Source organism: Episyrphus balteatus, chromosome 1, assembly GCF_945859705.1.
Source record: "Episyrphus balteatus chromosome 1, idEpiBalt1.1, whole genome shotgun sequence".
Taxonomy (NCBI): Eukaryota; Metazoa; Arthropoda; class Insecta; order Diptera; family Syrphidae; genus Episyrphus; species Episyrphus balteatus.
In genome coordinates this window covers 31,707,362-31,731,527 of record NC_079134.1, presented here as the reverse complement: position 1 = coordinate 31,731,527, position 24,166 = coordinate 31,707,362, and the positions used below count along the sequence as shown (strand labels likewise).

General features: G+C 28.9%; 1 protein-coding gene across 10 annotated transcripts in view; it reads right to left on the bottom strand.

Moving 5' to 3' along the window:
- Positions 1–1,662: 1,662 nt before the first annotated feature.
- LOC129907830 (CUGBP Elav-like family member 2) overlaps positions 1,663–24,166 on the bottom strand; it is a 473,931-nt gene continuing 451,427 nt past the window's right edge. For 9 of the 10 annotated variants that reach the window (XM_055984222.1, XM_055984215.1, XM_055984218.1 and 6 more), the window contains one exon: positions 18,208–18,680. In XM_055984222.1, coding sequence (XP_055840197.1) covers positions 18,409–18,680 — 272 coding nt within the window. In that variant the 3' untranslated portion in view covers positions 18,208–18,408. Of the gene's footprint in view, positions 1,829–18,207; positions 18,681–24,166 lie in introns of those variants that run through there. The other variant, XM_055984216.1, reaches the window with a different exon arrangement.

Sequence of the window (24,166 nt, the reverse complement as noted above, 5' to 3'; positions counted from 1 at the left end):
ACTATATTTTTCAAAAGTTCAAAAATTTTACATCAAATTTTACAAAAACTCGAATTTTCATAGCCCCAAAAAAGCCCGAAAAAGCTTTTTTACAAAAAAATCCAAAAACAGGTCGATTAGATAATTTGACTATCTTTCCAAATCATTTTTTAGTTTGTTTAAATTTATAATCAGTTATGTTCCAGAAGTCTTCAAACATGACGTTGCGAAAACGCAACGTTAGCCGGATATGGGTTAAAACAATAATACAAAATTGTTTTCCTAAAATTTTCAAATAACTTGGGCTTAAGCTGGAACAAATGGGTTGAATTTATGATGCTTGTACCCAATACTAATTGAAACAGAGTTAGTTTCCAGAAATCACATTGTTGTCGAAATTACTTTGTGGACTTATGGAAAAAGTACACCAACCTGATTTTAGGGTAACGCATAAGGCTGTATAATTTTTTTTAACAAACATAGTTTTAAGGACGAAAACGTTTTACTCGCCTTTGTAACTTGAAAAATGTTCCTTTTTAAGAAATAAAAACACAGTCTCGTAATCAGTTTTGATAAAAAGTTTTATTTTTATCTTTCGTGAAATTGGTTTTGTATATCAATATATAATTCATTTACTTATATTTCTGTTTTTTTCTTTTTAGCTTTATATAATAATTATTTTTTATATAATATATATATATATAATTTTAAATATACATTTCAGTACACACAGCCTTTTTGTATAAAATAACTTATTCTTTTTTTTTAAATTTATTTTTAAAATTAGTATTTTTTTTACTTCATTATTCATTATAAGTTTTTTTTTATACATTTTATTATGACCTACTTAGATTTATAATTAGAAAAATCATAATTCTATATGAGATTGTAATTATATTTTTATTTACAGTTCTTACAATTAACTAAACATTAGAAATAATAATATTAAATAATAAGAAAAATTAATTCATAATTTTGAGGCTAACTGGAAACTTTAAATTGGGACAATTTTTAAATATCATCAAAGTAAAAATTTGACGATATTCTCATAATTAAAACTAACAAAGTGTATTACATATTGGTTTTTATTTTTATTTTTTTTTTTATTCATTTAACCATAAGTTAATTTAAAAATATTAACCTTTAATATTTTTATAACTACTGGGAAATCTCTTTCACATGAAATATTTTCTTTTAAATAAGCATAACTGGATTAATAGAATAAAGTTCTTTTTTTTCTGAAAATTAGGTTGTATTTATTAGAAAAAAGCATTTATTGGAATTACAAAAAAAAAAATATTTTTGTTATATACAGAATTTTACAAATTTTTATTATATATAATTTTTTATGCGTTTAGTTCTTTGTTTTTTTATTTTTTTTCAATCACACATCAATTTTTTTTTTTTGCTTAAATTTATTTAATTTTTGTTTTATACTTTTTTGTGTATTAGAAGTTGATTTGTCAGTGCGCTTTTTTAATTATAATTTTTTTTTTCATATTTTCTTGGAATTTCATGAATTGTTTGATCTATATACAAAATTTATTTTTTTTTACATACATAATTATTTACATTGTTCCATAATTCACGATGAATATTCGGGAACCTTTTATCTAAAAAATGTAAAATGTAATTTTTTTAAACTAATTTTACTATTTTTTGTTTGTTTGTAATTTTCAAGTGAAGAGTGAGTATTTTTGTCCCATGGGTTAGGACTCTTAGTTCTACTGTGTGTGTGTGTATTATCTCTTCCCTCTTTCTTTTTCAATTGTTGTTTTGTTTTTTAAACTCGAACAGCACTTGCTATTAATTTGCAGATCCTTTGATGTTTGAGTTTATACGGAATGTGCTGAAAGTAAAAAAAGAAAAAAAAAAAAAAATGTTTTACTGAAGTAAAGCACATCATTTTTGCTACAGAAAAAAGAAAAAAAACAATATCATGATTGGAAAACAACAAAGCAAAAAAAGCTAAATCATCATTCATTTCATCACAAACAAAAGTTAAAAGAATGAGAAAATAAAAGAAAAGAAATTCAATAGATTAGTCAGCAAATTTGAAATAATGACAAAATTCTTGCGAAGGTAAGAATTTGCTTCATGACGTTTTATTGTTTTTCTATAAAAGTCTTGGATTAAGCTTCCTAAATGAGTTGAAATAAAATAAAAAAAAAATTATCTTATCTTTTAAGATAAAAAAATTCACATGTTCCTGTTCTAGGATTTCAAAAATAAATACTAAATCATTTTTAAATAATTGATCAGAAAAAAAAATTGGAATGTTTTTTAAAACTCAAAAAAATTTGTTTACCCTCTACTGCATACGAAGCCAAATATGGTTTTCTCTGTTTGTATGCACTTTTCTCTTCTCTGTCACAAAAAAATGGTAAAGATTAAATACAATCCTCTTCTTTGTGTTTCTGAGAACCCATAGAGATAGTTTTTTTGTAGAATATATTCATTCTTTAAGTGATAATTACTGCGTTTGTTTTTAAAGTAAAGTGGAATTAAAAATTTATTTTAGATCGATTGTCTAATTGTGTATGCTATGAAAGAATTTTTATTGAAAAAAAAAATTATTGGCCTGGTCTTGGGAGAGCAAAAAGTAGGGAAGCCATATTTGGCTTCGTATGCATTAAGGGGTTGTAAATCTACACAATTTATAAAAAAATTTTGTTGGAAAATTTTGTTTCTTTACATTGTTATTTTGCTTGGAAGCTATGTTTTACTTCAGAAATGGAGCCCCCTCAAGTAGCACACTTGTGTGTAAATTGGTGTAAATTCATTAATTTTGGTGTAAAATTCAGAAAATTGAAAAAATATGGTGTATTTCTCAAAATTAGTGGTATAAAAATTATACCACTGTCTTTTCTGTACAAAATTTCAACATTTTTTTAAGATTCCGTGCAAAAAATACACCATTAATGGTGCATAAAATTATTTGATTCTGAAATCAACCAAAACGGTTTATTTTGTACACTCTGTTTGGTGTAGGAAGCACACCCTGTGGACATAAAATTCACCAAAATGCATATGTGAGAGACGCCATATTTTTCAATGGACGCCATTTAAAAATAGAAGACAGCGATTAATTATTATTTTATTAAAATAGTATATTTATCGACCTAATAGTCCCGCATTCTTAGTTTTTTCGATTCATTATAAAATAACTTTTCTTAAAAAAATGTAAAACAACACAAAAATTATAATTTTTGAAAAATGGATTCTTAAAATCGAAAAAAAAAAATCATTAATTCACTGACATTTTTGAGGCGCTCGATTTTTAGAGGGGGTAGCATCTAAAATTAGTAGATAGAATGTGTTTCGTTTTAAAATTTGGCAAACAAAATCATATTTAACCATTGGTTTCTTATGGCAATATTATGAAAGTGAATAAAAATTCATTTTCATTTATTTCATAAAAATGGTGTGAATTAGAATTCATCATACTGTTTGAGATAAAAAATAAACTTTGGTTCAAATTTTAAATCAGAATAATTTAAATGGTGTATTTTATCCATAGATTTATTGTGTATTTTTCAATTTCAAAGGGATAATTTTCACCAAAAACAAATCATTTAATATAGGTACCACTAGTGCCATTTATACACCAAAATCGGTATATTAAAAAAATATAAAATACCACCGGAGTTTATTTTATACGAGAAAATGGTGTATTTTTTATATTCAAAATGCATATCACGAAAGTGCAAAAAATACACCAAATATTTTGGTGTATCTTAGACTTTTGTGCTACTTGAGGCCTTCGCTTTTAAAGACATTTTTCTCATGTTAACCCCATTTCCAGCGGCGTAACCAAAAAAATTTAAGTTGGAGGGGGATCACCTATAATATTTTTCAATCATTTTATTACTTTTTAGTTTTTGTAAGATCTGGGAGTGGGTGAAAATGTTGGAGCAAGACTTACTTCCACAGTGGAAAGAATTTGAACAAGAAAAAATATATATAACGGACAAAAACAAATTGCTTTTTTCGGTTCATTGTCTTTAAATGAGCAAAATTCTTATTCTTTTGTAATGCAATGTATTTATTTTACTTTATTTTGTTTTTAAATGATAAATATTTTTATTTTGATATTTTTAATTGTGTTCTTTTCATAATCTGAATAAATTAAATTAGTAAAATTTCTTACCCCGAAGCCAAATTTGGCTTATAAACAAATTTTTTAAACAAATAAATTTAAACAAATTTTTTTAATGAAAACCGTTTTGAAACAACCCAAAGAACCCATGTAAAGCATTTTTTAATTTTTTCGTTCGCTAATGTTAATTCATGCAGTAGAGGGTTAACGCTTCTGAGCAAAAAAATTTAATTGAAATAGGTAAAATCAGAAATCAAAAGACGGTTATATGGCAGGTTAAAAAAAAGATCCTTTTTTTTAATTTCAAAGATTAGGTATTACCATGAAGTTTTATACAAAAAAATTCAAATAAATCCGTTTTTGAAAAAAAAAACTTGTGGTTATAATAGGAAAATATAGAGGCACCACAGCCTGGTGCCGCGTGTCTAATGGCCAGCTGTAACTTTTTTGATGATATTGTTTTGAATAGTAAACAAAAGAAAAAAATAACTGTATCATGTCGTATCGCATTAGTACTTGTAGTATGGTGTTGTTAAAAAAAACTGTGTCATGTATTATCACATAGCGATAGTATGGCATATTTAAATCAGCGAGAACCTTATAAACTATATAAATCATTAAATATTAAAAAAAAAACACAATACTACCTTTAAACAATACCATACTACGAGTACCTATGCGATAAGCCATGATACACGTTTAAAAATTCTGGAGCATTTTTAATACAGCGCTTGTATTAAAGAAATTTGCAATAAAAAAAATATTACATTTTAATGCTTTAATGCTTAAAATTATTTTTAATCTGTAATAATTTTGTATAATTGTATTAAAATGTAATACAAATTTATTAAAAACTTATGTATATAAAAAGTGTTAAATTGTAATACAAGAATATTAAATTTTAATCAAACGACGCCAGCAGCCATGTTAAAAAACGAAAAAATCCATTGTTTGAGGTACCTTTTCTAAAAAAAAAATTAAATCAAAAACTGTAAATTGGTACTAATTTGAAGGCGCTTTGTGTTTTTTTCGAAGCAAAATGCATACATTGCAGATGAATTTTGGTCGGCAATAAGATTTTACATGCCACAGTTTAAATATAACCATTATTTTATTATTATATTATTTATGATAAATATTTATTTTCAGTAATGAATTTTGGAAAAAGAATACATTTTATTAACTTTAAATAATATAGTATTGAATTTAAATATTTTGTATTATCTTTTGATAGAATTCTTATTAGAAATCAATATAAAAAGATTAAATTTTAATGTGTAATACTTGAAATTTAATACATCTTTTTAAACTGTATTATTTTTTAATACAACTGTATTAAATTCTAATACATTTTGTATTAACTAAAAAATTTTAATATTTGTCATGTATTAAATTGTAATACATTTCTGGTGAAGACCTATATGTAACCCAAAAATTATTAAAAAATAGGTACTCCAGAATTTTTAACCGTGTACAATTTGTTTTTTTTTTTGTTTACATTCAAATCAATTAAACACAAATAAGAAGCATCGTGCTGTTAAGAGACACACAAAAACAGCCATCCTATCTATTATGATAGATAGTGTCGCTGACCATTTGGATCGCGCCAAATTTATAAGAAACACAATAACCATTCCAAACTATTTCTAAGTGATAAGACATACCTACAATTTTTTTACACAATACCATGAGTTTGCTATAAAGCACGACACAACAACTATTCAAATCAATTAAATGCTAATTAAAAAACATTAAACTGATAAGACAGTGACCTTTATTTATCATCACAGATTTAAATATCAGAATCTATTAGAAAAGTAGGTATATTGTAGTTCGCAGGAAATATAAATAAGTACTCAGTTTAATTGAAAATTATACGAGTACCTACTTTTTATTTCAATTTTTTTGTAAGTCAAAATTTTGTTAATTAAAAAAATAAGAGGTCTAAAAGTGTGTTTTACTAATTTGGCACTATTTGGACTTTGTTTTTAAATTTTTTTATTTATTTTTTCATTGAATATAAACTAAACAGATATATAAGATATATGTGCCCTTAAATGAAAGTGGACTAAGTCACTCCTAAAAATACGATCAAATCTAGCCTAAAAATAATTACACTGTGTTACAAAATAAAAATCATGTGAATTACTTTGGAAGTGACCCAGCAGAGGTTGTAGGTAATACTGAGTACATTACATTTCAGCACTTGAAATTTCTCATAGTCCCTCAAAATTTCAACCACCAAATTGGGTGTAGATGCAATAGACTGAATCTCAAAGTACCTACTACATTTTTCCCCGTTTTTTTAGAATTCGAAGACCGTTTTAAGCTACTTTTTGTATTTTTTTTTTTTTTATTAACAGTTTTATTGTTATATTTATGGTGAATCAAATAAGTTTTTATTTATCAAAATCAGTTTGAAATTGTGGAAGTTATGATTTTTTTTACTCGAGAAAGAAATTTCAAAAATGCCGAAAAAAAGCATTTTTTAAAAAATTTCCTCTGAATTCATCGAGTGAGAAAGAAAGAAAGAAAGGTCTCTTTACACGCTATTCAAAACTGAAAACCAAAAGTGTCTTGGAGGTCTAATTATTTGGTCTGAGTTATTTGCCTATGCGTTTAGGTAAAAAAATGAATAATGTTTTCCTTTTTTTTGGATTTTCGAGAAAAAATCAAGGTTAAACACCTTTCCAAAAAAATGCATTTTACTGCTTGCAATACAAGCTTTACATGCTTACTGCATTATAGGTATGAGAAGGTTACATTGACCAAGCTTTAAAAGAAACTTTTTTTTTGTTGTCAAGTAGTTAAATTTTTTCATTATGTTTTTCGGTTGGAATAAATACAGTCTAGTACATTTTATTTCAATTTTTGTAATTACTTTTCTTTTTTTTTTGATTAAAATTTTTCCGATCATAAATTTCCTTTATCGAACCGTACTACTTTATTGGAAAATTCAAATAAAGTATTGGAATCTGAAATAATGTTCTCCACATTAAAATTGTTTTCCCATTTCTCTCTGCTCTCCAGCAGAAGCTATTCTTATATATTTTGCGGTTGTAAATTTAATTTTATAAAATTCAGATTGATGATACCTCCTTTTCGCACACAGTTTAATTTCCTGCTTGTAATTATTTTTTCCAAATCATTCTCTCACACAGTGAATTTATCTCCATTTTCGGCATACCTACCTACCAATTTATGTGTTGTATATTGAGTGAAAATTTTGTATAGGTATATAAAGTCAAATAAAATAAAAAAAAAAAAAAACAAATAAGATAACAGCAAATTTAATAATAAATTTCCATTGAAAAAAAAAATCTGCTGATTCATTTTTTCCAACCCCCAACTCAAATCCACCCTTAACCGCCAAATTTTATCTCACCACCAGCCAGCAAAAAAATATAAAAATGAAACAAACATCCGCTCATATTTTGCATTCTTCCGTTGACAGTTGTTGGAAAATAAATTAGAATTTACAAAATTCCAACTTTGAAAAATACAATTCAAAAACCTACCCTTCTCTCCATCATCTCTCTCCCCTGAATCTCTCATTATAGTCAATCTTCTGTCAGCATCAAAACACCCTCCTCCAATTTTTGCCAAAAAAAAAAAAACTCCAACCCCCAACCCAAAACAACTGAGATTCTATAATGATTCCAATTCTACACTTAATTTTTTTTTTTTTTTCATTTGCCCACCACAGCTGGCCGATGTTACACACCGGATATTTCATTAGACGTACAATTTATTACGACGACGACGCTGTGCTATACGACAGTCAGAAGGCGTTATTTAGGCAAAACCCACCGCAATGAGAAATGTCAGAAATGCCAGAGGCCGAGTCGAGTAATTAAATTTTCAAAACTTCGAGTAGGTGTCTTGCGATTGATTAATGCTGCTTACCCGTTGCGTTTCCAGGTTCCCGGGGAATCCTATATAGCTTTTTGTGTGTGTGTGTTTGTGTATGTCCTTGTTCTGTATTCGCATTGTGGGAATTCTACCTCCTCAGCAATTTATTAGATTACCGTTGTTGTTTCCAGCCCCTTTTGTGTGTGTGTGTTATTTCTAAGGACGACTAAAGGACGAGAAGGTTCACTAATATTATGGGTAAGTGTTAGACACCCAAACCTCCTCCTCCTCTACTAAGCCCTCAAAGCGAAGCGGGGGGTTTGGAAGATGGAAATGAAGAATTGAATTTACCCTTACGCAGCATTCGAAATTAAATTTTCGAACCATTCCGATGCTCATAATAATTGCTTGTTGCGCGTGGTTAAATTTGAATTCGAGTTAAATATTTCACACCATGCAGGGGGGTCTTTACCCCCTCCTGACAAAAAAGGATCACATTTGCCAAATAACACAACTGAGATAGAGGCGGCTCCGGCAAAGGCTTTTGTGTGAGCCACATATACCTACCATTCTCCATGATGAAAATAATACAAAACCCTTTACCAAACACCTGAGTGGAGCGAGAGGGTGCTCTCTATTGCTGTGTCTTTTACCATTGCCAGTGTTTCATGGCACAGAGAGCACTAATTATATTCACAAACCGGATTGTAGAATTAATTAATGGAAGCCGTTGGTTGTGGTGGAGTGTATCCAAAAAGAATGGAGCAAACTCTACTTCATCTTTTGTTCTCGTATCTCGTGGTGGTCGTGGTGTTTCTGGTGGCTCGTGGGTTTTCTCACTTTCGCGTCCAACAAAAGAGAGAACAAAAAATAGAGGAAGAGAGCCGAACCGAGTGGTGATTTAACTCTTAATTCTACAAACGATAATTAATCACAGCATTGTTGAGTGTTCATTCAGCAAATGAGATTAATTTAAATGAGTTTTTTTTTTATTTTTTTTTATTTCTAACAAAAGAAATTTAAGTGGAACAGAAAAAAAAAATACCAATTAATTAATAATATTGTATGAGTAGGTGCATAAATGTAGGTTATTTGGATCCAACATTGAAAAGGTTTTGATTATTTTCTAAGCGAAAAACCATGAGAGTACCTACCTAAAAGTTCAAAAATAATTCCAAGACCCAAAAATTCCAAAATCCTTATATCGGGACTGATAAGGAAATCCAAAATTTTACAAAATATTTAAGAAACCCGTACCTCTGCGCTCTTTTTTCAAAAATCTCGATTTTGTGTGAAGTTTTATTAATTGGAACATTCAAAGAATGGATAGTGCTTTCTATTTTACAAAATTGAACCTTGACCTAGTTAAAATTTAACACAAGATTAATCTTTTGCTATCATGTTTGTACAGAAAAATGTTTATTATTATGTAACTACGACTCATTGCCAAAGGGCCAATATTAATTTATTTAATTTCGTAAAGTAAAATTACCTCCAGCATCAGGTCAAATGAATTGAATGAAATAATGTAAATAATTAATAAAACTTCAATGATATGAATTTACACAAAAACATAAATACAAAAGAAGAATATACATTTTACTTAAAAACAAATTAAACTATTTGATCTTGAGTATATCAAAGGACGAAAATCAGGGATAAGATAATTAAAAGAGATAAAAGATAAAAAAGAGAGAGAAAATAAAAAGAAATTGTCTTGTGTTTATTTTAAGCTTTACTTCAATCAAATGGTACATTTCTGAGTAGATTTCTTTTAATGAAAGATATATAACAGACAAAGACAATGTGAAATTGAAGGACGATTGACACAATTTGTTCGAAATCGTCAATGCCAGGATTTTTGTAATAAGAGACCGTGTATTGTTATGGCTCAATGAACATTCTCCGTTTTCGGACAGAAGTTCCTTACGCCATTGTCAAAAAAAAAAAACATAAAACATAAAATCTCGAAAAATACCCAAATTTTTGAAGTTATACTTCTTATGGGAGGGTGGGTATGAAAATTTACTTTTTGACAAGAATGTCAAAGGGATTATGACGCGATCACCCTGGGTAGCAGGGCTGTCGTTTCACCTTTAGAGTACGCAGTACTTTAGTATTTAAAAATGCAGTACGCCACAGTACGGCAAACATAAAACACACAACACGTAGCAAGTTACATGTTTCATGTGGCAAGTTGCATGTGGCAAGTTGTATGTGGCAAGTTGCATGTGGCAAGTTGCATGTGGCAAGTTGTATGTGGCAAGTTGCGTGTGGCAAGTTGCATGTGGCAAATTGCGTGTGGCAAGTTGCATGTGGCAAGTTACATGTGGCAAGTTGCCAGGGTTGCAAAAAGCTAACATTTCAGCTCACCTCACAGCTCAGCTCAAATTTGAGCTAGGTACCATAGCTTAGCTCATTTGAGCTGAGCTAAAAGTGAGCTGAGCTGAAAGTGAGCGCCCCAACTTCCAACGCCTATATCTCGGAATTTTGAAAAAAATGAAAAAATTTTTTTGGTGCCAAAAGGTAGCGGGGACTCTAACCTACATTTGGGTACAAATTCCATCCCTGTAGGTACACGCGTTCTCAAACCAGGAGAACTTAAAGGTAAAAAAAAAGTTAAGCCCGATTCTGAAAAAATAGGCATGATGTGGCGGTTTAACATGCAAAGCGATTTTTTAAAAATCTGACAATGTGCAAAGCGTAGGCCCATGACACAAGCTATCATTTGGCATCACTCCCAAAAATTGCTCTCAAGCGGCTTAGCTTCCTGAAGCGTTCAAAGATTCGGGGATTTTTCGAAAAAAAAAATTTACCCCAACTTTCAAACACGATTTTCTCGGAATTTTGAAAAAAATCGAAAAACCGGATTATACCACTTTCGGGTAGCTGAGAATATAAGCTTTCATATGGCACCACTGACCTGTCTCTAAATCAAAGCCTTGCAACGCCTATATCTCGGAATTTTGAAAAAAATGAAAAAATTTTTTTTGATGCCAAAAGGTAGCGGGGACTCTAACCTACATTTGGGTACAACTTCCATCCCTGTAGGTACACGCGTTCTCAAACCAGGAGAACTTAAAGGTAAAAAAAAGTTAAGCCCGATTCTGAAAAAAAAAGGCATGATGTGGCGGTTTAACATGGAAGGCGATTTTTTAAAAATCTGATAATGTGCAAAGCGTAGGCCCATGACACAAGCTATCATTTGGCACCACTCCCAAAAATTGCTCTCAAGCGGTTTAGCTTCCAGGAGCGTTCAAAGATTCGGGGATTTTTCGAAAAAAAAATTTACCCCAACTTTCAAACGCGATTTTCTCGGAATTTTGAAAAAAGTCGTAAAACCGGATTGTACCTGATTTTTTTTATGATTAAAAAAGAAATATTTTACTAAGAGCCAATTTTTCAATCTTCTAATAAACAGTCAGTTAACTGTTCGACGAATGAAGTTATTAGGCTCATAAGCAATCAGATAAAAACATTGAATTTTTCAATCAAGAATAATTTATTCTACAGAATAACAAAAAAAAAATTGTCAAATTCAAAAATATTTAAAATTAAACGTCATTTTTATTCATGATTGTTTTTGTTTTCTTGTGTTTCACTGTATTTTTTTCAAAATTCTTTCAAAACAGCTTTGACAACTGACACAATATTTTTGTTGAGATTATTCCTTAGAATAATTTTATTCGTCTCTGAAAGAAGCAGATAGATTTATTCTTAGGAATAAGCTATATCTGCCTGTTGAAAAATTGATTTTTACTCTATCCTTAGGAATAAGTACTAACTGACTGTTTAACTGACCATTGAAAAATTGGCCCTAAGAGCCAATTTTTCAATCTTCTAATAAACAGTCAGTTAACTGTTCGACGAATAAAGTTATTAGGCTCATAAACAATCAGATAAAAACATTGAATTTTTCAATCAAGAATAATTTATTCTACAGAATAACGAAAAAAAATTGTCAAATTCAAAAATATTTAAAATTAAACGTCATTTTTATACATGATTGTTTTTGTTTTCTTGTTTTCCACTGTATTTTTTTCAAAATTCTTTCAAAACAGCTTTGACAACTGACACAATATTTTTATTGAGATTATTCCTTAGAATAATTTTATTCGTCTCTGAAAGAAGCAGATAGATTTATTCTTAGGAATAAGCTATATCTGCCTGTTGAAAAATTGATTTTTTCTCTATCCTTAGGAATAAGTACTAACTGACTGTTTAACTGACTATTGAAAAATTGACCCTAAAAAAATAGAAATATACCTATTTACTATTAACCCTAGAAAGATAATCTACGTCTGTAAGACGTATGCCGTGTAAAAAACTGTTTTATCTAATTCAATTCAAATTTCTGGGTTTTTGTTAAATTGATTTGATTTATTATATCACTTCTTTAAAATAATCTAAGTAATGAATTAAATAAATATGACAAAAAGTGTTAACATAAGACCAAAAATCTTTTTTAGAATCATACGTCTCTGAGACGTATATTATGATTATCTTTCTAGGGTTAAAAAAACCAAGAGAAAGATCACGAAAAATTATCTGTTTTATTTATAAAAATATCCATGTGTTAAAATAATTCCATTAATAACTAGAACCAAACATCTTGAGCTATGGTGTTTTATAAAAGTTTAAAATATCTTCATATTTCATTATACTTTCCAAATAAAAATCAATGTATCCTCTCACAGATCACAGCTCAGCTCAGCTCACTTTACTTTAGCTCACCCAACAGCTCAGCTCAACCATCAGCTCAGCTCACTTTCAGCTCAGCTCAAATGAGCTGAGCTATGGTACATAGCTCAAAAGTCAGCTAGCTCAAAATTTGAGCTGAGCTGTGAGCTGAGCTCAGCTCACTTTTGAGCTTTGTAGCAACTCTGCAAGTTCCATATTGCTACTACTAGTGCTGAAGCACACACAATTCTCATAAAATAACCATATCGCACATTTTATGCTCAATTCATTTAGTTTCGTTAAGCGTATACCGTACGTTCTGAACCGCACAACATGTGTAAATTTCACAGAATAAATTGAAAACTACATGGACGCAAGGAGGATGAAAGAATTAATTTATTGTTCACTTGATAAAAATGTAAAAAAACGATGTGTGGATTAATTAATTTAATAATAGAAATTAAAAATATCAAATGAAATTCATTTACATATACTGAATGAGAAGTATAACTTCAGTCGCGTGTACATGTGTACACACACTCTTTTTTTTTAGTCTTATGGTGATTTAAGCCATTAAGGACTATAGTTGTTGAGAAACAAGAGAATGTATGATGACTATCACCCCTATTACGATTGTCAATTATGAATTTGATAAATTACTATGTTAATGTTACAGTAATTTTTATCAATATTATTACAATTTATGACAGCCAGAATTTAATTTCAACTTTTGTCAACTCGTCACGTGAGTTCTTATTTGTCCTACAGACTATTTTTGCTGAAAATAAGTTATAGATGCTATCATATACTATTTTCGATCACAATGCAATCTTTTGATTGCTGCAATCAGCATCGTTCTTTCTCTTTTAGTGTTCGATATAAAAAAATGATTTTGTCCTATAGACCAAATTTTTGTATGGAGTAGGAGAAATACATGCTTTATAATTATGCAAAATTTGTGCTTAAAAGGCCTATATCTAATGAAGTTACCTATATTTTTTACAAAAAATAACTTTGCGTTATATTAGATCATATTAGATCTTCCTAGGAAGAGGCGAAATACTCAAAATTTGGAGTCTTTGCCAAAAGTCGTTGCTTAATACTTATGTAACCACATCTAATGAAAAAAAAAGAAGGACATCATCCATATGCTTCCTGTATGCATAACAGCGAAGGTGCCCAACTTTATAAGGATGTTTTGAAAAATTGACTTAAAGACAATATAAGACAATATAAATATAAGAATTGCGTTTTTTTAGGTTTCTTTATTTTTTAAATTAATTTTTAAATTTATAAACACGCTACCTAACTATATTATTTTCGTTTTTTTTTTTTAACTCAAATAAAGATATTGAGTTTCGATTTAAAAAAAAATATTTGGTTCCCTAATTTTTTTTTTTTTGTGTCCTTTATTTAATACAAATTCCACTGGAAAAAAATTTTAGCTTTGGGTTTTCATGTGTTAGTAACTGTATGAACAGGTCCTATGTCTTCCATTTTACTACTTTTTACCGACTTCCAAAAAGGAGGAGGTATTCAATTCGTCTGTATTTTTTTTTTTTTATGTTTGTTACCGCATAACTTTGGACTGAGTGAACCAATTTTGATAATTCTTTTTGTATTGGAAAGCTGGTGGCTGCAGTGTGGTCCCATTTCAATTTCGTTCACTTTTATCCATAGGAACTATTTTAAAAACCATAAAACCCAGTTTTGATCCATGGAAGTCGGTTTTGTTTTTTTGCTAAAAATGATTATTTTTATATCAATATTGAAAAACCATAACATGCAAATTGCTTTATAAATGGTTGGGAAAATAACTAATCTTTAAAAAAACATACAAATTACTGTGATTAGGTTAAAAAAAAGCAAACCACCATTTTGAAGTTTAAAAGCTTAATTTTTGGCTTTATAGGACAAATAAGAACTTACGTGACGAACTATCAATTCATAATTGACAATTGCAATAGAGGTGTATGACTTATATTTTTAAATTATATGAACACAGGCAGAAATTTGAACGGGTGCAAAACTAACAGATATGTTTCCTTTAACCCTCAATTGGAATTTTTTGCAATCGATGAGGGTCAAAAAAAATATTTTTGGGGGTGTTACGGAAATTCTACATAATGTTTTGTAATCAGTAGTGATGGGAAGTATCGAATAAACACAATCAAACTATCGATAGTTGTAAAACATTCATTCATTCCATAGTTTTAAATCATTCATTTATTCATTCATTTAGTTACTATTTTCATTCGAGTAGTTTTTTCATTCGATAGTTTAGTTATTATTTTCATTGGAATAGTTTTTTTTATACGATAGTTTTGTCATTAAAATAGTTTTTGTTTATTTGATAGTATTTTCTTTTGAATATTATTCTTATTCGATAGTTTTCCCATTCGAAAAGATTTTTTTTGTACGATAGTTTTTTCATTCATATAGTTTGGTTACTATTTTCATTCGAATAGTTTAGTTACTATTTTCATTCGAATAGTTTTTTTTATACGATAGTTTTTTATTCACAAAGTTTTCTTAAACGATAGTCTTTTCATTTGAATAGATTTTTTTACGATAGTCTTTATTCGATAGTTTATTCGATAGTTTTTATTCGAATGAATAATGAATGAATGAACTATTCGATAGTTCAAATCATTCAGTGGCTAACTATCGATAGTTCAAATCATTCGATAGTTCCTATCACTAATAATCAGTACAACAAGCTTTCAAAAAAAACGTGATAGGTCTCCGTCCGCATAATTCAACAAAAATATAGACCCATACAGTTAAAAACTAATTTTTCATGTAAATCCTTTTTTTTTATAAATATGGCTCTATTTTTGGTAAATGACTTCTAGAACGAGATGGTTTAAGTCATAGTATTAAATGGAAAGGTCCGTATCTTAAACATAATGGAAATTAAAATGCTATAAAACTGCAAGCTTTTGAAATACTATACCATACAATTGGGAGAGCCTAAATTACAATTTTTTTTGTCAAAATCCGAAGAAGAAGAAATATTTGACCTTTTAAAAGCCAAATGTGGTAACTACACTTTTTAAACATTGAAATTTATGGTACCTACCTAATTGTTGAATTTGTTATATAGCTATGTTAATTTATGAAAATATTTTGATAGGTTACTTAATGAGGTCCGTCAAGATAGCACCCACACCCCCAAATCTCCAAAATCTGAGTATGCAATAATTTGTTGCTAATTTGTTGCTAATTAGCACCCACACCCTTTCTATCAATTTTAAGGGAGAAGGGGTGGAGCAACAAATTCGAGATTAGAGCAACTAATTTGCAACAAATTAGCAACAAATTATTGCATACTTATTTTTTTAAATTTGTAAGTTTTTCTTGGTGTGGGTGCTATCTTGACGTTTTGATATGTTCCAAAAGTTCCACAATGCATTTTGGACATGAAGGTGATGGGTTTAAAAGTTGAATGAGACTTTTTTGAAAAGGTGTTGAGAAGCCCTTTAATTTGACACCTTTTTTGTCGCTGTGCGTTCATTTTTAGGGAATTTAGCTTTTTTGAGAAAACTGTTGAAGTGCATTTCAAGGTCAAATCTTGGAGCAACAAATTCGGGATTAGAGCAACTAATTAGCAACAAATTAGCAACAAATTATTGCGTACTCAGTTTTTTTAAATGTTGAGATTTTAATGGGTGTGGGTTCTATCTTGACGTCAAGATAGCACCCACACCTTTTCCATCAATTTTGAGGGGGAAAGGGTGGAGCAACAAATTCGGGATTAGAGCAACTAATTAGCAACAAATTAGCAACAAATTATTGCATACTCAGATTTTGGAAATTTGGGGGTGTGGGTGCTATCTTGACGGACCTTACTTAATGTTTGACTGTTTTCATTAATTGAATCATTTATTTTCAAAACATGATAAGTCCATGATTTTAAATTTTGCAGGAGAAGAAAAAAACGTTCTATTTTCTTTTGATGTGTGTAGCAAAATTTATAAAAAATATATTCTGTAGAACTTTTGCCTAGGTACAAAATACCGTTTCGATTTTAATTTTTGGAGACATAGTTCAAAAGATAAAAAATAAAAACGCTTTTGGACTCATCATACTTTAAAAATAAACGGATGTGAAATTAGTTTTAAAATGGGTACACAATTTTGCTTTCATCCCCAGTATATCACAAAATTGTATTTGAGATTAAAATATAATGTCCGGAGTGCTTCTTTAACTTTAGAGACTCTTTAAACTTAAGATTTTCAGCCAGTACCTTAATATAGCATTTACACATAAAAAAGCTGTTGTTTATTTTCAAAAGATGATAAGTCCGGGACTTCTCCTGTTTTTGATACTAAAAAAATATTTCGCTTAGCTGTTAAATCGGATAAAGATGTTGTAGATACTTCATTATTTTGAAGATAGACGTGGTTATCCCTAGAGTAACAATTTAGTCAAAAAAACGAATTTTGAAAAAGTGGACTTATTATGTTTTGAAAATAAATGATTCAATTGTCAAAACAAAAGCTTTTGATTAAAAGAAAAATTCTGTCAAGCTGTAAGCGTTTCAAGCATCTTCATAATGATAAAAGCATGTATCGCACTTAAAGTTGAAATTAAATGAAAAAAAAAGTAAAAAATAAAACAAAAACATAAACAAGAGAAACAAAAGCTTTATTTATTCATAACAAAGAAGAACAAATTATAGATAATTGTACTTTCTACTTGCATATTTTTTTTTTCAATTGCTCAAAAATTAGATTATTCATAAAAATATTTTTTAGATTTTTTTTTGTTCAACAAAATTCACAAAATGAAACAAAAAAAAAAAATATATAAGCAAATAAATAAATATTGATGAATGTTTAATCATATACAACGCAAAACAAAAAACAATTTTTAACAATTTGCTTTTTTTATTTATTTATTTAGTTTTTTTTTCTAAATATTTTTTTGTAAGCTTTCAAAGCTAGTTAAATTTTTTTTTTTATATTTTCGATTAATTCGACGAACAAAACATGTATATACAGGCATAAAAGCGTATAAATATTTTTAACATGTCGATAAATTTAACAAGAAAATAATATTTTATAAAATTAAAATAAAAAATAAGAAAAAAATCAAGATATCAATTCAATAGGTTTGTTGTAGTGTAAAAACTTCATAAAAACAAAATCATAATCAATATGTTAATTTTTTCGTTGGTTATTTGTAAAAATTCATTGTTTGTTTAGTTTCAATTCAATTTAAATATTTTTTTGTAATATTTTTTTTTTTTGGTTAAACTTAAAAACTAAAGAAAAAAAAATGTAATAATTAAATTTGCAACATTTTGTCTCAGAATATAAGATACATGAAGAGATACATTGAACATTAAATGATTTGTATTCGTTCGATACATTTAATGTATCTACCCGTGGTTATAAAGAGTTATATATAATATATAAATTAACGTTGAAAAATTTGTTACATTTAACATTAACGCGAGTAAAATGTTCTTTTTTTTTATATAAAGAATAAGCAAAATTTGTTTTATTAACGCTAACAAAAAACTTCAAAACTGCGTCAAATTTGGCAGAAAATTATAATAATAAAATAATATTTTTATAGATTAAAATAAAAAAAATAAGCATTATTTTAAGTAAAAACACAAAAATCCACAACAAACTTTTAAAAAGTTTTGAAAAAAGAAAATTAAATAGTTATTATAAGCAGAAGCAAATAAGAATAAAACATAAGATGAGTTGTTGTTGTTTTTTTTACACCGCACTGGATGTGGGACTATTTGTGATGTTTTTTTTTTTTTTTTTACTCAAACCTACCTAGTACGGCTTTGAGGCATCTTTTGGCTTTTTCAACTGGACCTTCAAACGTTTTGTGCCAACTTGAAAGCCATGCATTGCTTTAATCGCCACCTGGGCGGATTCAGCATTGTCAAATGATACAAATCCAAAACATTTGGATAAGTTTGTTTGTTTATCGATAAACACTTTGGCGGAAATCACATTGCCAAATGGTAGAAAAGTTGAAGCCAAGTCCGTATCGGTGAATTCTTGTGGTAGGTGATAGATGAATAAGTTACATCCTTCAGGTCCTGAAATTAAAAGATAACAAAGTAATATTAAAATTTAGTGGATTTTTAAATGAACAGAGTTATTTTTACAATTAATGACAATAAATTATTTAATTTTTCATTGCTCCTGTGAGAGTTTTATATTAAAGAATTAAGAAAATACTTAAGCTCAAGCATTTTTACTTTTGGTCACAAACAATTTGTATTTGTCTATCAAAAATGCTCTTCAGTTGAATTTTCAAAAAATTAAGAACCCTCTTATTTATGTTGAAATGATGCTTAGGGTAAATTTTTGAATATATAAATTCAATATTTTTTCGATTTTTAAGTTTTTATATTTTTTTTTTCTTTTTTCAATTTTAATTAAAAAAAAAATTGGAAAAAAAAAAACAATTTTTTATACATATATGAATATTTTTCGATTTCACTAGTTTCGGTTTTTTTTTTAACTAGAGCATCAAATCAAAAATGCACTTTCAAAGTACCTATACCTACATCGTCATTTTCTTACATTCTCAAAAATGTCCACGGGTTTCCCCTTTTCCAAAAACAAATATCCAAAAAATTGTTTCAAATGGAACTTTTGAATTTCTTAAAAAAAATACACAAAATCGCTTAGAAGAAGCTTAGTTTCAAGCTCCAAAATTTTAAAAATAATAAAAATGAAACCAAGCGCTCCAAAAATATAGAGAAGTTCCATGCATACAATTATTCAAACGAATTTCTTCCTTCCTTTTATCAAAAAATACACAAATACAAAAATTAACAAATCTGTTTTTTTTTTGGCTACCACCATTTTTGAAAATCCAAAGTTTTTTGGCTTAAAGTTTTTCTAACATATTTCAAAAAATTGGAAAATTGTCAAAAACAACTTCCCAACCCTGTCGAAAAAGAGGGACAAGGTCAAAAACGGGTTTTTGGCTCTTAAGCTTTAATTTTTGAAAAATGTTCAACTTTGAAAAATAAATATTTCAAGAGAGTAGAAACGTACTTAAATTACTCGGCTATGATTCCTTGGGGATGCTTTAAAACAAAATGAATAAAATACAAAATTTATTAAACGCGTCATGTCTTAAAATTCTTCTTTATAAAAGCTTTCAAATGCCTTTGAAGTATGTATAGTTGCATTTCCTGTCTCCTTAAATCTCTTTTTTCAACTTTTTTTCATCTTTTTTTTTTTTTGAAAACTGTCACGCGTGTTATAATTTTCGATATTTTTCATTCTAAACAGTCATAAGATTCAAAGTCTTAAATTTCAAAGCTTTAAATCATATTGATCATATAATAGGAATGTCTTTCATGTCTACCCAAAAAAAAAACCTATTCTCGTTAGGTAAACCTACTACGTCTATGTACATAAGTTATGTATCTTTCTTTCGTATACTTTACAGCTCACTGATACTAACCTAAATTCCTCCTAAACATTATGAATACGATGAGGACGCGAAGTTGTGGTTGTGTGTTCCATTAGCTTGATGTGTAAAATGAGTCCCTGGCAGCGGCCAAGCTAAAGGAATGAATCCGAGCGACAAAAATAATATGACGCGAAATGAAGGATGTGTACAACCCCGAACAGGTTGAAAAATTTTAAAAAGGCGGTAAATCTACGGATGACTGACTGGAATGGTTTTGATGTTTTTTAAAAATTTCTCATAACAAAAACGTGACTTAAAATAAGAAAAAAAAATAGAATCCTCCCCAGTCTCCACCACCAACATGCCATGCGAATTGTGGTTAACATACTCAGAATACATTTCCATAAAAATAGATACGATTTTTGTTCACGATTCTTTAAAGGTGTTTTTTTTTTCTATTTTTTTTTTTTTTTATTTTTGATAAAATTTACGTCATGTTGTCCTTGTGCTCCTTGCATAGGTGAATGTACCGAAAAAAAACGAAAGAAGACACCGACGACGACTAGGATGACGACTAGGGCGATGTGATGCGATGCGATGTTGTAAGGATGTCACTAGGGTAGGTTAAGTTCTACGTTACGACTACGAGTCTACGAGACTATGTGTGTATCTAAATTTAAATATCACTGACTCGCACTAACAGATAAGAAATTATTATCTTCATCCTTTTCGTTTAACCGACTTTTTTAAGGACGAAAACACACCGTAACCTCTGTATATTCACAAAAATGGAGTTTGTACCGCAGTGAATGTGTTCAGTTAGCTTTGGCATTTTTAACGATATTGAAATTTCCCTTAAAGTGGTCGTTAAAATAAATGACCGAAAAAACAAACTTTAAATATATACAATAGCGACTTAGTTTTGACTCCTTTAAACAGCAAGGATTTAAAAATATTTATTTCCTTTAAACTGTATTATACCCATACTCTGTTTATTTTGTTATGGAGAGTGGGTTTATCCTGTGCAGTTATTGAAGTAATCTAAAAGTTGATACACTTTTTTTTTTTGTTGTTGTCATTTAAAAAAGTACCGTTTAAGTCAGTGATGTGTGAAGTCGAACGGATGTTGATTTGTTTTACATGCGGCATAAAAACTTAAACCCAATTTGTTGTTTTTTGTTTCGATTTCACATATAAAAAAAAAAAAAATAGACAAATTCACGTCAGTACGAGTAAAATGTATATAATTTTTTTTTTTTTTTTTTGATACGCCATCTAGAGGGATGTGTATAAACGTTTCCAATCGCTTATCGCAATTTACACAAATTTTCAGCTTGTTCATGTGTGAGGAATTTGTTTTTTGTTCCATGTTACTTGTATTTTTTTTTTTTTTTGGTTTTTTGTTTTTTATTATTATTTTGTTACTTGCACACGGTTAGAGCTAGAATGACATTGATTTTGATAGGAAATCGATTTTGTTTGTTGTTGTTGTTGTTTATAACCAAATGTTAGAGAGAGATTGAAAAATGATAGGGGAATGGAATTTTAGAATTTATTAAAATAAAAAAATAAAAATCTACATATACCTAACAGCAAAGGGTGAATGTTTATCTATAAAAAGGGAGGTTAAAAGGGAGATGACAAAAAAAAAATAAGAATAATTGGATATTTTTCTAGCGTAAAATGAAAATTGCAAAAAAAAATCGACGGTGATGAGTTTAGGTATTTTTTTTTCTGATGGATAAATATTGCTTTTTACTAGGCAGGTACACCGATGAGGATAGAAACAATTTTTCAGATTTGAAATAAAATAAACACAAAAAAATAAATACAAAATCAGTTTAATTAATAAAGTTACGTTAAATAAATTTATTTTAAAAGCTCAACCACACATGACTTTACCTACATCATTTGATTATAAAAAAAAATTTGTGTTTTAGTTGAACTACCTACATGGATTTTTTTCTATAATTTAAATCTGATAAATCAATATTTTAATGAAATATGAAATTTCTAACTGGAATTTTTTAAAAATATCTAATCTTGTAATCCGATGTGGTTTGAAAAATATCTGGGTTGGATTTGGATGGATTTATACTTTTTAATGTAATTAGACCAAAAAGTTATTTTTAAAAATAGTGATAAGAAACCCAAAACGTATCATAAGCCATACAAAGATGAAAAAAGTATATAATTTTTGCATTTAAAAATAAGATAATGTTTTAAATCTTATAAATGGGTTTTCTTAAATGTACCGAATTTCTTGATTTAAAGAAACTTTGGATACACCCAAGTTTGAATTTACACTAAATCCTATCGTTTGCAGGGCCCAAATTGTCTGATGCCTGCAGATGATTGTGGAAAATCTATTCCTTAATAAAAAAAAAAATCATGTGTGCAATTCACACGTGGTAGAAGTGAAACCTTAAAAAATCATTTTTCTTGCAAAACAAAAATAGAAAAAATCTACCTATTTTTATTCTATGTGTCACCTTCAATTCCATGTTTTTTATATGACAACCTATATAAATTTTATATCATCTGAAAGCTTTTTGTCTTACCTCAAAATTATATATCGATCAGACCTATGAGACATCTACAAAAAGTGCTAGAATTTTTTAAACTCGATGAAATTTCATAAAAAAAAAGCAAAACAAAATTTATTTTTATGTTCTCATGCTATTAAATCTATTTTTTTGTTTGACAACCTATAAAAAATGTTATACCATGTGAAAGCTTATTGTTTCACCTTGTATAATAATGCATAAATCTTATTTCAAAGATGTCTACAAGAGAAGTTCGAATTTTTTAAAGTCAACCATGTCGAATTTCCAGACTGAGATTACGGTACTTCCTACACTAGTAGCTGGTCATCGCCAAAAGATCTCCACAGGTGTTTTGGGTATTTTAAAATTTTTTTCAATTTAAGATTGTGTAACTTGTAGAGCACGTAACGTTATGTGTGATATATCAAATAAAAGTTTATAGTCGGAGAGGCGACCGTCGAGTTACTTAGCTCATAAGGTTAGAGGTAAAAATTGGTGTCAAATGAAAGATAAGTTGATACTGAAAATAAAAAAATAGGGTTGCCACTTCTAAAATGGGAACTTCCATGTGGCAACCCTATTTAAAAGGAAAAATTGTCACATAACTAATACATTCATATCTTTGTTGTTTGGCCAGATAAAAAAAAATTTGAAAAGCCAACCGAAAGCCAAAATAGTAAAAAAAAATAATAAAATAATATAAAGAACGTAACCCTACAAATGTGGCAACCCCATCCAAATGAAAACAACACTGACAAAAATTTTCTTTGAACAAAACAGTATAACTTTTTATGCACTAGAAAGCTAAGCTATACGCCATATTTCAGATAATACTCCCTTCTATCTAAAAAATGTCGGGTGCCACCTCGCAAATGCAGACAAGTACTCGGCAACCCTACTAAAATGCTAAAAGACGCAAAAACCACTGGTTTTTTGGCCAAAGTGTATAATATTTGATAGAGTTAAAGGCTGTAAAATACATCATGTTTAGCTTAGACTCTCTTCTATCTAAAAAATGTCGGGTGCCACCTCGCAAATGCAGACAAGTACTCGGCAACCCTACTAAAATGCTAAAAGACGCAAAAACCATTTGTTTTTTGGCCAAAGTGTATAATTTTTGATAGAGTTAAAGGCTGTAAAATACATCATGTTTAGCTTAGACTCTCTTCTATCTAAAAAATGTCGGGTGCCACCTCACAAATGCAGACAAGTACTCGGCAACCTTATCCAAATGCCAAAAAACAAGTGATTTTTGCGTTTTTTTTAGCATTTGGATAGGGTTCCGAGTACTTGTCTGCATTTGCGAGGTGGCACCCGACATTTTTTAGATAGAAGAGAGTCTAAGCTAAACATGATGTATTTTACAGCCTTTAACTCTATCAAATATTATACACTTTGGCCAAAAAACCAGTGGTTTTTGCGTCTTTTAGCATTTTAGTAGGGTTGCCGAGTACTTGTCTGCATTTGCGAGGTGGCACCCGACATTTTTTAGATAGAAGGGAGTATTATCTAAAATATGGCGTATAGTTTAGCTTTCTAGTGCATAAAAAGTTATACTGTTTTGTTCAAAGAAGATTTTTGTCAGTGTTGTTTTCATTTGGATGGG